Source organism: Caenorhabditis remanei, chromosome X, assembly GCF_010183535.1.
Source record: "Caenorhabditis remanei strain PX506 chromosome X, whole genome shotgun sequence".
Taxonomy (NCBI): Eukaryota; Metazoa; Nematoda; class Chromadorea; order Rhabditida; family Rhabditidae; genus Caenorhabditis; species Caenorhabditis remanei.
The window spans coordinates 15526642-15542345 of NC_071333.1; the positions used below are offsets into that span (position 1 = coordinate 15526642).

General features: G+C 38.2%; 2 protein-coding genes across 2 annotated transcripts; both read right to left on the reverse strand.

The window, feature by feature from the left end:
• Positions 1-415: 415 nt before the first annotated feature.
• Positions 416-2527, reverse strand: GCK72_025090 (uncharacterized protein; the record flags this gene model as incomplete). Its single annotated transcript, XM_053736189.1, has 7 exons — positions 416-626; positions 675-1070; positions 1121-1242; positions 1288-1683; positions 1739-1826; positions 2302-2444; positions 2498-2527. The coding sequence occupies 7 exons, from the start codon at positions 2525-2527 to the stop codon at positions 416-418; spliced, it is 1386 nt and encodes a 461-aa protein (XP_053579755.1).
• A 7487-nt stretch (positions 2528-10014) lies between these two features.
• GCK72_025091 (uncharacterized protein) lies at positions 10015-14107 on the reverse strand (the record flags this gene model as incomplete). Its single annotated transcript, XM_053736190.1, has 11 exons — positions 10015-10197; positions 10247-10393; positions 10454-10714; positions 10764-11024; positions 11081-11221; positions 11320-11484; positions 11913-12994; positions 13107-13318; positions 13367-13458; positions 13759-13857; positions 13910-14107. 11 exons carry the CDS (start codon positions 14105-14107, stop codon positions 10015-10017), a joined length of 2841 nt encoding a protein of 946 aa, XP_053579756.1.
• Between the last annotated feature and the right edge of the window lie 1597 nt (positions 14108-15704).

The window sequence follows — 15704 nt, forward strand, 5'->3', positions numbered from 1 at the left end:
AAAAATAGGGGCATTTTTCCTTGAGATTTTAGGGAATTGTGAGCAGATTTGGCTACAATTGTAGGGAATAAAGAAAGGGATAACAGATAGAACGGTATGGGGTTTTTCACGACATGTAAAAGTGTATTTTAATACTTTTTTTTTACTTATTCACGAGCGTCGAAAAATTACTTTTCACAAATCTCAGCTTAGCGTTGGTCTAACAACGTTTTCCCCTTTTTGCATTTTTCGAGATGCTTATGTAGAAAAATGCAAGAAAAGCATGTAAAAAATATATTTTTCCGCTCGTGAATAAAGTAAAATATGTATTAAATTACATTTTTACATGACCTGAATAACCTAATTATGAAAATAATAATCGAGAGAGGGAGGCACCAAAATTTGGTAAATATGCGGAGTATGATTAATAAATCATTTAACGATCTTCTTGGTACTTCTGAATCATCATAACCGACTTTCTGACATGAATTATATATGGATACCCGTTGTACATCTTTCGGTCAAAGGCCCAGACAAAGTACCGTTTGGCGTTTTGATTCGGATCTCCCGCATCATACTTCTGCGCAATCGTTTGGTAGTAGCCGTTGAGTCCGACGTCAGAGCATTCAGCTCGGTGCCACCACGCTCTGTTAAATTAAAAATGGACAATAATTTTAACGACACCGTATGCTTACCCAACCGCTCGGAAGTGGGCACAGTTCATCAAACCGCCTTCTTGACTTTTGTCCACGGTGGCGAACCGCATACCATTGGCTTGTAACATCGGATCTGACCCATCAAAAGTGAGATTTCCAGTGCCATTGCCATTGATGTAAATCTTGTATCCATCCTGCTTTCCATCAAAAGAAACTATCCATTCGCCGTACCATGTGTTCTGGAAGCGTTTTGCACACGTGTCCCCGCAAATGTAGCCTTGGATTTCAATGCGGAGAATGGCAGACGTCTTTTTGTGAGGGGCAAGGGAGTGAATCTTTTCCAACCCAAGCCAATGGCTTGCGTTCAGGGCACCAAACCCTTCGACGTACTGTTTGAAGGTTCCACGGTGAAACGCTCCGTCTCCATCGACACGTCTGAACATTTTAGTTGTTATTCGTAAATACCCAGCAAATATATGACGTACCGTTGGATGACGGTCCATCCTCCAGATGTAGTATCCATGTCGCAGTACACTTGGAAATTCTTGACACCTTGAAGTGTGTACACTCCTGAGGGACTTCCCATTGCAAGACGTTCGACGCATGTCTAAAAAATAAGAATATTGGAGTGAAAAACTATAATAGTGCTCACTTCGGTTGTCTCTCCATCAACAGACTCGTAAAATTGAAGTGTGGAGGTTCGGGTGGTTGGTCTAGTACGGCGAACAGTGGTGCTGGCAATGGTAGTGGTGGTGGCTTCAGGAGTTTTTTCTTCCGATGAATCAGTGTTCAAAATGCTTTTCCGGGTACTCATGAACTCCTCTGAATCTTGCTTTTTGAGTTCTTCAGCGCTCACTTCCTTCTCGACAACACTATCCTTGATTTCAATAACCGATTCCGTGGTGAGTTCTTGTTCTTCCAGAGATTCCTTGGAGTCGGCATGTGATATGAGAACCTGAGCAAGTCCAACATTACCTTCATCGGTTGCTCTCGACGGAAGTGTGTAGACCATCTGTGACTCATGGACTGGAGTTGCGGCGCTGCTATTCTAAAATTAGTAGTTTTAGTCTCAGATGACTAGTCACTGATCTGATGAAACTTACGAAAGTCCAGAGAAGGGCGATAAGAGCAATTAAAGCAACGGCGACAAGAAGGCAAATGAGAAGAAGAATTATGAAGAAGCGGGGCATTCTATAAATCATTAACCTTGGCTTCTGGGGAATGTTTGTAATAACTATACTTGTCAAGGTCCGGTTGGAAAATTTTTGAAGGCCCGGACTAGCCCGAGGCCCGGCTTCAAAAAATTAACCAATTTTTCATCGAAAATGTGAACATTTCTGATGATTTTTCAGAATTTCTTCTGATTTCTGATTGATAGTCAAAAGTGTGACTTTTTCGTGAAAAAATTCAAAAAATTTCAAAAAATTCGAGAACTTTGAAATTTAAACTTAGGCGCCAAATTTGCCGGCCTTTGGGCCGAGCCGGACCCTAATTTCGCTGATAATGTCCGGTCCGGACCTTGACAAGTATGGTGAAATCCGTTGAAAAAACTGAGATTTTACTATGAAACTTTTCCTCTCAAGTTTCTTTTCAAAACTTCAAAACAATTTTTTCACAGATGAGTAAATTCCATGTTTTGAGAAAAAAGTTGATACTTCTCACTCACTTTTCATTCTTTTTCCCCATGCTCCATGGCCATTTTGTCTCCTTCAAGTTTGCTTTCTCGACCTGCTCCGGGCGGGTGAATGGTGTCTCCGTTTCCACCAAAGCATCCTTCTCGACGGCCTTTGTCGGATTTTCGGCGAACGACTGAAAATGTGTTGAAACTTCAATGTTATCCAATTCAGAATAGGTTTACTCACCGTGAGAGCCATCTCGTTGCGCTCTGGCATGCCGACGGTGTCAGTGACAGCAGGCAAGTAGTAGCTTCTACAAGAAATGTGAATAAAACAATGAATTTGAAAAGAAATCTAAAAACTAAAAGAAGTCAATTGATGTCAGGAAGCGTGAGAATCGCCTAAACAGCGGAACACAACAATTTAGTTTTGCGAATCGGAAGTCATCGGAATGAACTAGTTCCACTCGGGACCATAATTGGTTTTCGCTTACTGTCAATAGTGGTATTGAAAAAGTTGCGGATGGAAAACATAATTGAGGTGCGAAAACTGAATCATCAAAGACGACACTTTTTTAAAGGAGTAGAACACTGTCACATTGAAATACGATCTCTCTTTCTTTTCTCAATAGTCAGATTGACTTTTGATCAAATTGGCAAAGTTTCTAACGCATAAATCTCTCAAACCTTCTCTCTTTTCTTAGTGCATACAGGAATAAAACTTCAGACACTCACATAGATCAAGATCTTAAAAGTTGATAATCAAGGTTGTTTCGAAAAAAAAGAGAATGGTGTCTGACCAAGAAAGATTTCCAATCAGAAAAACAAGAACACATGTTTCTTTCTCATAATTGATATTGACAGAGAGACTTCGAGAGACCAATTCATCAACACTTTCTCTTTTCATCTACCGGCCACTTTTCTTTATAAAAATTTCGACAGAACTTAACATTCTCGAACTCATGACAAGAAAATTGAATTTTCTCTATTACAAATTCAGCATGTGAACTGTCTAAAAAGAGATCTTAGAGAAGGAGGTAACTTGTAAATACCAAATGCCAAATGCGCGATCGCATTCGGAACAGAAACAGAAACAGAGATTTTCTCTTTTCCACAGTTTTCGATTTCCGCCAGAAAAGTCGTTGCATTTCATGGCTAATCAAAGTCTCTTGGTTTCCAGGAAATCATAAAAACACAACGGTTCGAAAATGCCTACGAGATGAAAACATGAAAAACTCTGTTGATGGGTTCGATTAGAAACCTGTCAAATCGGAATAGTGACGGGTGACAAAACAACGAAAATGTATGCGAGAATAGGTTCAATGATAGGCGGAAATCTGTTTCTTTCAACAGAGAAACTATGATGAAACAAAAACTGGGTAAGAAAGAAAAAGGAATGAGGAAAACTGTGTAAAACTAAAACTTAAAACCAATACCAATACCATTTTTCTCTTTTCTGTCATTTAGACAGGCTGAAGAGGTCAGAGAAGTCAGGCCAAAACTATCAAGTTACATTAACGCTGCCGCTTATTGACTGCATACCAACACAGAAAAGATAAGAAGAGAAAGTCGAGGGGACTGAAGACGTGGACTGCGCCACCATCTCTTATTTATGACTTTTTGGAATGCAACAAACTTGGGGGTGATGAGACGATATATAGCTGATTGTTATCAGTTGATGGCTAGGAGTGGACACAGGGAGTGGTATCAGTGAACTATGAAAATGATAAAGATAAAATAAGAACGCCGGTATAAAAGGGGACGACAAAAGAAAAAGTTTATCAAGTTATCTTTTGCGCTTTTATCAGAGGGTCACTTTCCCATCGTAAAATCTTATTCTTAGTCACCAGTAACCCATGAACCTTCTGAAAGTGTCACTATGGCAGTAACCAGAGTATTTCTGACCAGGATTTTTGAATAATTACCACATATCGGTATCTGATACTGTAGTCGGTGGAGACTTTCTGCTTGGCTATAAGATTCCGGAACAAAAACCCTAAGAACCACTCGAAACTTCTGTTTGGAATGCACAAGACCTGGAATCAGGCGTCGTAAACAGACTTGACCGGGGTTTTCAGCATACCTCTTAACTCAATGATTGTTTCAACTCAGTCGGGACATAGGGTTCCTAGATTCTTCGAGTTTTGTCCTAGTCTTATCAAATTCGGGCCGACGGTAGGGTAGTGGTTAGCCCAAGGCTACATTCGAGAATCGCAGTATGGAATACCTCGTTTCTCAAGGTGTCCCTAATTGAGGTCAGGAAACTTTCAAGCTTTTCCAAAAACTCTTATCTGGATTGGAAAGGCTTGCCCATGGCTCTACTGCCGGTTTCCTCAGAGGCGTATCAAAAACTTATTCAAACCTCTTTTTTTACAATTCACTATAAGTCTGTTCGAGTCAGTTAGCTGGTATGCCCAGTTTCTGGTCACGAGCTTCCAATAACTCCCACGTGATTAGCAAAAAGTTTATCCCAGACCATTGGACGGAATCAGAAATCTTTCAAGGTTTGATGCCAAACAGAAACTATGGAACTCAACCCAACCTAATTATCTGTTAGCTGTGCAAATTGTTAATCCTTATTTCTTATTTCGCGCCGAAAACTACACGCTTCAACATGAGAAATCTAGGTAAGAAGCTCCTTTCCTATCCATAATTTGATATCCATTTCTTACCGGCATTTGTGCTTCTGGAACGATCCAAACTTTGAAATTCTAGACATAATCTAAGTAGCTCAATGAGGAGGGTACAAAATTGAGAGATGCTTCTTTTTCTAATATTCTCCTTCCCCTTCCCATAGACTCACTCATCTGTATAATTTCAGGATACCCCCTTTACTCTATAGAAGGCATCTAAGGAAGAGTTTCGACACACAAACCTTCGCTGGAAAATAACATTCATCTCGAATTCCACGAGTCGCTTTCTGAGGGAGGCGAACAAAGAAAAGAACGAATAAAAGTGAATGTGAAAACTATCTGCCGGTCGACCGGTGCTGGCCAAAGTAGGCGGAGCTAACTGTTGCCAGGTATAAGAGGTGGAGCTTAAGAAATCAGGGGTCGGAAAGAAATACAGTATTTTTTTAGGAGGAGATGATAGGATAGAAAGAAAAAATGATGAGATAAACCCGTGACTTACAGGAAATCTAGAAGGAAAAGTAGCGTTATCAAGTAACTGTCACATTAAAACTTGATTTATAATCATACATTTTTATTACCGGTTTCTTATTATACCGGAAAGACTCGAGAAAGAAAGTGAAAAAGAAAAAAATAAAAAAGATCTGTCCATTCCTAAACACAAACACATCAAAAAACGTGTCAAAGACTACTTGATTATTCATAAACGTTTGAGAGCGCCCTTTCATCTTTTGGCTCTCTGCATTCGAGAATTTGAGAATCCGGAAACCACATCTGATGACAGTGGCGAAAATAAATAAGTAATAGATTCCAAAGGTTGCAAATTAAAACATTCAGACATATGCCAAGTAACCAAGAAAAAAAATACACAGATGATTATCAATGTCAATATGGAGAGATTGAGAAGATTGCGTGGAGGAGGAGTGGACGTGTATGTCAACCCGAAACTTGATATGTTTTTGTCGTAAATCTTCAGCAATATGCGCTTTTTGATTAACTTGACGTGGGGGGGGGAGTCTCAATTCAAAAACAGAAGAAGCGAAATGCGAAAAATTGGGGTTGGTCCCCTTGAGATATAAGGGATAGAATAGGAAGATAAGTGCTTCATACTATGTTTTTATTTTTTTGGTTTATGAATTAGATTTTTGAAGGAATGAAGACTATGTTTTATTATTTTCTACTAATTAAAGGTCAGAAGACACTCATTTTCTGAAATTTTATCTGAAAAACTGAAAAGATGTGCTTACATAGCAGCCAGTAAAACTATATATTTATTTTATAGTGCAGAATTTCAAATTTTGAGTCATGCCGTATCTTGAAATCAAGAAATCAAACTCTTCTCAAAGATAAAAAATCAGAGAAAAATAATTTTTCCCATTTTTGTCTTTCCTTCTCACTTTTCCATATTCAAATTCGTTCTCATTCAAATTCAAACTTGGTTATTGAACTCTTCTCTGACTCCTTGTTGACCTACCGTACCATTTAATGAGTTGAAAAAAATCATTTTCCCTATTAAGAGGCGGTAGACAAAAGAAGTGTCGGTTGCACTTTTTCATTGGGAGGAAGGTTGAAAAAGGCACCGAAGTGACGCAATAAGGAAATGGGTGAAAGAGAAAAGAGGAATGATAGAACGTTTTCGAATACTTCTGTTTCGAATATTAGGTAAAGAGAAAATGAAAATTTGGGAAGTGAGAAAAAGAAAAGCTTGAAAGAAGTTCCTGAGGAGAGGTATAAATCTCAAAACTTCATCTGCCGCAAGTTTTGATGATCAGGAAAAATGATAAGACGAATAGCAATCAGATGAGTGTCGTGGCGGTTTTCCGGGTATTTTTATAGAACTAGGAAAATTCGGGATAAAAATTAATATAAAAGTTTTGATTATTTTTTAAATGCTATAGTTCCTGACGAACGACAAAAGAAAGAAAATAGAATCGAAATAATCGGATTAGTGGAGAAGCAATTAAAAATGATATTTCACTGGTGGATAGGTGAAGAAATTATAATTGCCTATCCGATATCAATATCAATAACAGAAATCGTATCGGATGTCGAATATCTCCGAGAATTCGGGTTCCGAAAATTCTCACCTTTACCCCCTATCCGACATCGATACTGCGCGTTCAAAATCAGATGAGGGGGCAGAAAGGTGAGAAATATGACACCAGGTGAAAGAAAAGTTTCATCGATGAACAACACCAAGTGCTCCACCGTGCGCGTACTCCTCGTTTCAGCTCATTAAGCTCATCCCATTCCATCAAGCCAATATTTCCCCCATTTTGTTTCAATGTTATTGTGTACGACAACTGTGTAGATGTGTGTATGTGTGGGGATAGACAAAACGATTTACGTGCTAATCAAAATCGCAACATCGTTTGACTTACGGCACCTCGTAAACGAGCCGCGAGGCCTCGACAATGATCTACGATGCCGCTTTGAGTATCTGATTTACACGAACATATGAGAAGAGGGGGGGGGACGTGGTTGGAGGAATGTGCCAGCTGGGGGGAAAAGGGTAAAAAGAACCGTCTTGGGGATGACAAGTGGTTGGAGGAGAAGATTAAAGGTTGCGCGAAAAAAAAAAACATCCACTTCAGGATTACGGTAACATAGTTGTTTATATGTTGGCAAACGTGGATTTGACGGAAAATGTCAGGTTTGAATTTTTCTAAACTAAAAGAGAACGGCATGTTGTAAAAATATTGGAAAATAAACTAATACTATGAAAGACTTTTCGAAAAGTGTAAACAAATGTTCGTTTTCAACACACAAGCTGCTCGATATGTTCATTTTTCCATTTTTCGTGTTCAATAAAAAGTTGACACTATTCGAAACAGCAATTTGAAGTGAGAAACAAAATAAACCTTGAATAAGAAACAAAAACTCTGTGTTGACATGCCATGATTAACTTTACAATCACTCAACATTGGCAGAAAGGTCATCAAGTTGGAATAACCTTTAAACAAGCGACGATTTGCACATTTTTGTATAGTGAGCAAATACTTGAGGGAGGAGAAGATGGTGAGAGTTTCGGGGACTAGGGGTCAGAATTATATTGGGAATAAGTACTGTAACAAGGTCTGTTTTTTTTTTAGATAACCAAAACTTTCAGACATCGATCAACGCTACCGTAGAGATGTTATCAACCACGAACAGGCACTTTGCCTTGAAGATGATAGAAATAAAAGAAAAGTGACAGAAAAGTGAAAAATCAAAGAGTTTTCTCTGTTTTACCAACAAATCTAGAATGTGTCATGAATTTCCCGGGTCTCTATCAAGCGGCCACAAGAACAAATGGACTCTGACCCATCGGCTCCTCCTCTTTTATTTTAGGAGGGATCAGGGGTTTCGTTCCCCCTCCAATTGTTTATTTATTTATGTATGTACAAGGACATTTTTGAGAAAAGAAGGGAGTAAAAGAAAAGAGAACGCCGCACGTTTATGACAGAGAATAGAAAAGAAGCAACAAATGAGTGTTGCGTACGCGGAAATTGGGGACAAGATGAGCAACTCATTGGCGAATTGACGGCAAAAGACAAAAGAAGCGGCGGGAATAGGTAACACGACACGAAATCATGAAAAATGGAAAGAGAGTTAGGTCTGGGCACAGTTTCAAGGAGAGAGATGATTTTTTTTCTGACAACACTCTTGTCGTTTATGAGTCCTACTAGGGAAAGTCATGGAGTCAGTGTGGAGATATGAAACGTGACCTATACCATTGGAAAGCTGTGAAAACGCTGATTAGATATATTTAGTGTTTGCCCTCGAGGCCTGGTATTTGAGAAAAATAAGATCAAAATTTGGTAAAATAGGGAATTATCACCCTTCAGACACTCGAAATTTGCAAAAAAAATCATAAAAATATTGCGAATCAGAAAGGTGATAATTTGTCAGTTTCCAGATCTTTCCAGACTATGTTTTTTTTGAACACTAGGTTTAGAGAGAAAAAACTGAAAGCATATTTGGAATCTCGGGTTTTCAGCGTTTCTATAATATAGGTCACGATCCATATCTCTGAACTGACCCTATGATCTTCCCTAGTCAGTACTTGTCAAAAATATTACCTGATCAGTTCCATCGGTAGAGGAAGACTATCGTCCAGTGAATCTAGAGAATATTCAGACAAGGTGTCGAAAATGGATTCATATGAGGATAATATACTCATTTCTAGCCAGCACCACAACAATAAGATGTTGAATTCAATAGTTTTGACAAAAAATCTCTTCCAATCTTTTTTCTGCTGATTGTTATGCACAAGTCGAGAAAAGTGTCGGGATGCAGAGAGTATGTAAGTGAGAGGAGGGGAATACAGTTCAATACATCTGCGGTTGACTTTTGGAACACTTTTGAAACACGTGGTCGAAGTTTTAAAAAAGGGGGATACTTGAGATACTCGAGTCAAGAAAAGAAAACATTGGGGATATACAAATTGGCATGAATACAAAAGGCTATTGTAAAGATTGAAAGCCAAAGAATACGAAATTCTCAAAACTATTGTGTGATGGCTCGTCGTTGATCTCAAAACTGATAATATGGGAAAAAGAAAATATATCTGCAGGGGACCAATAATTGGACGGAATCGGAGAATACTGTATTACTGTAAAGTATTTCGAGCTATGTATGTTTCAAAAAGGCAAAACCACTGAAAATAGTTGAAAATCTCTATGTGTTACCAAACATCCATACAATATCCATCCGCTAACGGACATCTTCTTCTCCCTCCTCCCGCAACAATGTTTTTTCTTGTTCTTCGACAAGTGAGGTGAATGAATATGCAAATATATACAGTTTGCAAAAGTAGTGTGAAAAGACAGGAATCGGTCGTTTATAAACTGTCATAAAAACTTTCTGAGTTTTTGATTTGGTTTACTTTTCTCATGGAAGTTGCTTTTGTAAACAGACGTTTCAATATATTGTTCAATCCCCATTTACATAAATTCAAAAACGGAACTATGAAAAATAAATTTATGATTATGACCTTTTTTTCAAAATAACAATGTGTGACCCTTTACAAACTGGGAATGATTGCGATTGCACAAATCAGGCTTTGTACAAACAAATGACTTGGAATCTCCGGGCAAAACCTTCGAAATGACTAGAAACATACAACCAAAAATAAGCATAATTTACATAAGCTCTATTCGCTAGAGCTTTCAGCAACATGATAACTTTGAATTGACATAAAACCAGCTTGGGATCGAATACTTCTGCATAGCTGGTGCATTCCTGTTGAAATTGTATCACGCTCTTCTGCCTTCTTCTCCCCAATGTACACAGCCACCATATACACATCTTTCTCAATCGCTTCACCGAAAAATGTCTAAATTTACAAAAATGTATATTTTCATCTTTTTTGTATTTAATCTCACCAAGTCCTTCTCCACATAAAATTCCATATCTCTATTTGTCTTTTGGAATTTCTCTTTGTCGGCTTTACAAGCTTCCTTCCATCTGTGGTATTTCTGACGGACGAAATGTGTTGTGGTTCGGTAGATTTCATCAAGGTCGAACAGGTCCTAAAAGATATTTTCATAAATTGAAAAAATTATTTTGCTTTTTGGAAAAGAATAGCTTACCGTCACTAAATTTTCCGTATCAAGATCATGCTGAACATTTGATGGCAGTTGAAAAAGAATAGGAACAATGAACTTTGAAGCAGTATCTCTCTTTTCTTCACTCGAAATCTCTTTCACAAAACCGTATCGAGTCACTTGCTTTAACCACTGTCTAGTTTGACAAGATAATCCAGGAATGTTTTCCAAAATTTTTGCCGAATCTTTAGCGTCCATCTTATCAATTTTGTCAACCAGACTGTGATTAACCATGTGAATGAGACCCTGAAACATACTTGCAGATTTTTAAAAGATTTCAGATACACATACTTACCGAAACAATAGGCATGCACTCTGTCCTCCAGAAATTGGCCAGATGACTACTTTTATTCGAGTTATCCAATCCGAAGAAGAATTCGTGTTGCATCTCAACATCGTCTCTGTTCAACTTCTGCTCCTGTAGACCCCAATCATTTGGCTCGAATTTCACTATTCTTCCTCTGATGCAAATGCAAAAGTAATATGCTCCAGTGTCCCGACAGAACTCAAAACAGTTATTGTTCAAGTCAAAAATTTCCGGTTCACCAGCAAGCATCTATAATTCACAATTATGAGACGACTACCAAATTTTTAAAAATTAGAATCTCTCACCGTTTCCTGTTCTTCATTCAAACATTCCAAGCCAAATAGTTCGGTTGAGTAAAGTCGGAATTTAGCTAGAAGATGTTTGTAGAGATGCATTAAATACGTGAAAAAGTTGTTCTCGTGGATTGGATTCAAATGGTAAGTTTCCTTGAAAACCGCTAGTTTGAACTCGATAAGCATGATGTACGCAAGACATCGGACAATCTGAAAACGATGTTGTTCCAACAATTTTGTTAGAATCTTACATTTCCATCCTGCAACTGTTGTTGTCCTTTGATAATCATCATCAAAATCAACAGTTCGTCGATAACCTTTCTTCTCATATTCTGGAGAAGAAGTGACTTGAGACCGACGGATTCTGCTCGTCGTTTTGGGGTGACACGAGACTCTTTGAATGGGTCCACAGCTGGCTGAAATACTATTTTCCAAAAAAAAAACAGATCAGGAATATTTTATCGTGGGGTTTTTCCAAATAAAAATCGAAATGTTAGATTAACTGTCCAAGTTTCACGAAAAAGTGGTTTTATGACGAGAACTCGACTGTAAAACTTTTTTCAGATCTGATAATTTATGAAAAATATACGTAGTGTAAAAGTGCCTAACTCTTAGTAAAATTTTTAGCCTCCAAAAGAGACACACAAATTAATAAAATTTTTGACTTTCGAGCACTTACCGTGCTACCGTTGCTGGGGGTCGAGACCCGAAAACTATAGCATGGGTAGCTGATGACCTAATATCCATACATTAAAAATATCTAAACTGTAGCATCAATACAGGCCGTACGCCCTACCTACAGAGGCTATGCTCGAGTCTAACAGAGAAAAGGTGATATGCTCACCATGGTCAACAGTGCTCCGTCATCAACATCGGTTTCCTTTTCAATTCTGAATGTTCTACAGTTCGCTTCTCGGTTTGACTCTGACATTCTGTCTCGAAGATTTCCTCCGTTGTCCACCTTCCCCAAGTAGTGCTCGAAAGTGCCGAGTGGACCTGAACTCTCCCCGTTCATTTTCAAACAATGAGTTGAAATGGCGCGTGTTGTCATAAGCTCATCCTTTGCATTGTGCCACCACAAAACGTGCTTCGCTTCACTTTTTGGGTCTAGGAAACCGAACTTTCTCATTTTCTTCTTCCGGAGTGTTTCAAGAGTTTCAGTACGGAAGAACGAGGCTGGAGCTGATTCATCATCACTGCATTCATCATCCGTCACTGGGAATGCTTTATTGAGAAGAATGTCGTCTTTGACTTCTTCTTGTTGAATTTCACGTCCTTCCGCCATCATGTTCCTCAGAACAATGCGAATTTTCTTTCTCGCCGCCTCCGGCAACCTTTTCCTGCAGTCAGCAGCACCTCCTGCATTGTATTTTCTCATCTGGTCCTTTCGTTCAGCAGCCTTCTCTTTGACGATAGCTGCATGCATATTACTGAAAGTTTCTCCATCATCGGTGAGAGGAGTACTGTAGTTCAAGTCTTCTACATCCGTTGAATATTTCTTGTTGGCACCTTTCTCTTGACGTCTAGTCAGTGTTTTTGAGTTTTTCCTCAGAATTATCATGTTAGCATCAGCAAGAACACCGGAATCTTCACCAAATGATACACGTTTAGCTTTTTCTTCAACTTCCAATTCAGGATTCTGTGGCTGAAGACGTCGACGGTTTTTGCTTTGTTTCGTAACAGTAGTACATTTTTCAAATGCGATCGGCTGGGTTTTCTCAAACGTTTTGAAGGCAATATCAGATTTGAGGACTTCGACCGCAGCGACGGATCTGACACAAATCTCTCGTAGGTGAAGTTGATTGAACCAAGAGAAGCAGTATTGGTCGTTGGATTCAACACACAATGATTGAATTTTGTGAAGGTTTTGTAGGAACTCCTTCTTCTCTTTGTCAGTTTCACATAGTCGAGCAGCGATGTCACTTTCTGAAATTAGGTTTTATTTTTATCTTGTACACTTCGATAAGTTTCCATTCCAAATACAGTTTTAAACAATTTTCAGCAGCTCAAGTACATTCTTTTTATTCTAAAAACTAACCATTTATCAATGCCAAAATGCTGGAATCCAACACTTTCACTCGATCAAACCAGTCCACTGACTCATCTTCATCGATCTCAGCAAAGTTTCTCAACAGATTGACATGACATTGCCGAATACAAGCAAAATGAGAAAACTCTTCGCACATGGTCAAGATCTCGCCGATTTTGAAAAGCGTCGTTCCAACCTCCAAAATACTTGCAGATGCTTGTCTACAAATAAATTATGTTGTTTTTTTTAATACTGGAATGAATTCTCACTGGCAACGAGAGTAACGAATTTTGAGTGAAATGTCCTTCGGTGACGGTTGGAAAATGTTCAGGTCGTAGAATCTCGCTTCGCAATCAGCGATCTGAATTCAAGTAATAATGTTTTTCTTAATAACTAGAATCAATCCTTCAACATCGATCAGTTCTCACTGATTTTGTGATCTTTTGTTTCAATGATGTCCCTCCAGACTCCCGGGGAAGATTATATTACAAACATTCCCTCAAGCTTTGAGCCTACTGATTCAATGCTATCATCAATACAAACCTCGCCAATGGAATGAAAACTCATTATGAAAAGAGAGAAAGAACAGCTGTGATCGTTGATTGGTGTGTAGATAAAAATGATCTTTGAAAAATCTACCTAGATTTATCAAATGACCCACCATTGAAAATGATAGAAGCATCAAGCGATATGGATTTTCGATTGACTGACCAAAACATGCATCAGCAACTGTTTGACAATATTCTGCTGCAGCGCTTGTCTGTAATTTCATTATAACAGAGTATAAAATCAAAAAATAGATAATGTCTTACTTTTCCCGCTGCCATCAAGGAAGATACAACATTGAGGATATTCATAAGAGTAGTTGCGTCCAAATCACATTTCGTAAAAGTCATCGTTTCCTCATTAATAACCAAATCCAATAACTCGTTGTTATCACTGACATATTTTCGTAGTAACTTTTTTCCCGCCGGTTTTACCCGCTTTAAAAACCCAAGCCACCAATCCATACTGCGCCAGCTAACAGGCGGTGACGGACTGCTTGCTGAAAAAAGTACATGTTAAGAGCGAAACTTTGAATTCAGTCTGGGAATTGATATTAGGCATGAAAAGAAGAAAAAAAGTATTTGCGCTAAGCATACACACTCTTCAAAAACCATAACTAAAACAGAGTAAGAGAAGAGACGTGTTATTACAGAAATTTGATACGAAAGATGTTACAAGTGAGCTGAGAGCCTGAGCAAATGTGCCAGAAAGAAAAAAAGAAAGAAGAAGGATTTCAGTCTTCCGTTGACCTCGGAAGGTAGATTGGAGAATTAATGCAGACATTCTAATAAAAGAAGGATATGGTTGTAGGCCTAATAAAGTATTCCTGCCGATTACGAACTGACCTTTTGACACAAATTTACGGATCCTCGGATAATTGTCTTCGCTAGCCTTGGCGGAATGAGAAATGAGTGTTCAAAATGAAAGAGACGAGTCAAATAGAATGAAAAACAGAAGACAGATGGTGGTAGCACTTAAAAAAATAGCAATTGGTCTGTGGGCCTCTAAGAAAACTGCTGGTGGAAATGGGCGAAAAGATGGCGGCAGATGTGTTCTCATAGCATCATTCGAAACTTTTTTTGTATGATGGGACTGAATAAAATATCGACGAAAAAGTGAAGAATAGAGTGTAGTTGGCAAATAGGTTGGGGTTAGATGGTTGGCTTCAATGCAAAATTTTAATATAAACAAATTTATAGGAGCGTTTTCCTTTCAAACTTCTCAAATTACGTAATTATAAAGAAAAAGTTACTCCGATAATCTACTAATATTAAACTGAAAATGAAAAACTATGAGCATTTTAATGTTTCTTTGATCTACATGATTTTTTTGCAGAATGTCTGAAATGTCTGCCCTTTTTCGTATGTCTGCCATTTTCTTATCTTACCGCACCTCAAAACTAGGAATCAAGAGTTTTTCTTATCTCTGAAGAGTGACTTCTTGCTTTTCGCAACATTTTAAATTTCCAATAGAAAAATGTAGGTTTTTATCGTTGGTGAATCGTTGAAAATTGATGGATTACACATCACGCTTGCTGCAAAAACCTTTTTTCCTAAACTCACGCTGCTCGGTGTCTTAGAAATGGGAGTTGAGAGAAAAAGTTGAGACAATTAATAACCAAGCAATCTACGAAACGGATATCTCATCAAAAAACTAGATGAATTTCTCGATCTTGAAACAACATTTGTCGTAATATCAAGGGAAAAGAGATGGGAGAAGTGTGAGAAGTTACACAGTTGATGTTGATAAACAAAGAGAGGGGACACTCATCGTTTATGTGAAATCAGTATTTTGCAAATTGTATAGATTTGATTTAGAATCGAAATTCATAACTCAAAACTAAGTCTTTGCGGTTTTTCTGTTTTTCTGATAAAACGTTAGCATCAGGGCAATTTTCGAAATTTCTTTTTTGGAAAAAAAATCAAATTTTCAAATTTTTGTACTAAGACCCGGCCCGGCGCCTTGGAAGCTTGGTTTTTGGATTGAATTCAAGATTAGCACAATCTTGCTAGAAAAAATAACACTTTATGACCGTTCTCCTCCCCAAAATCACAATTTTAG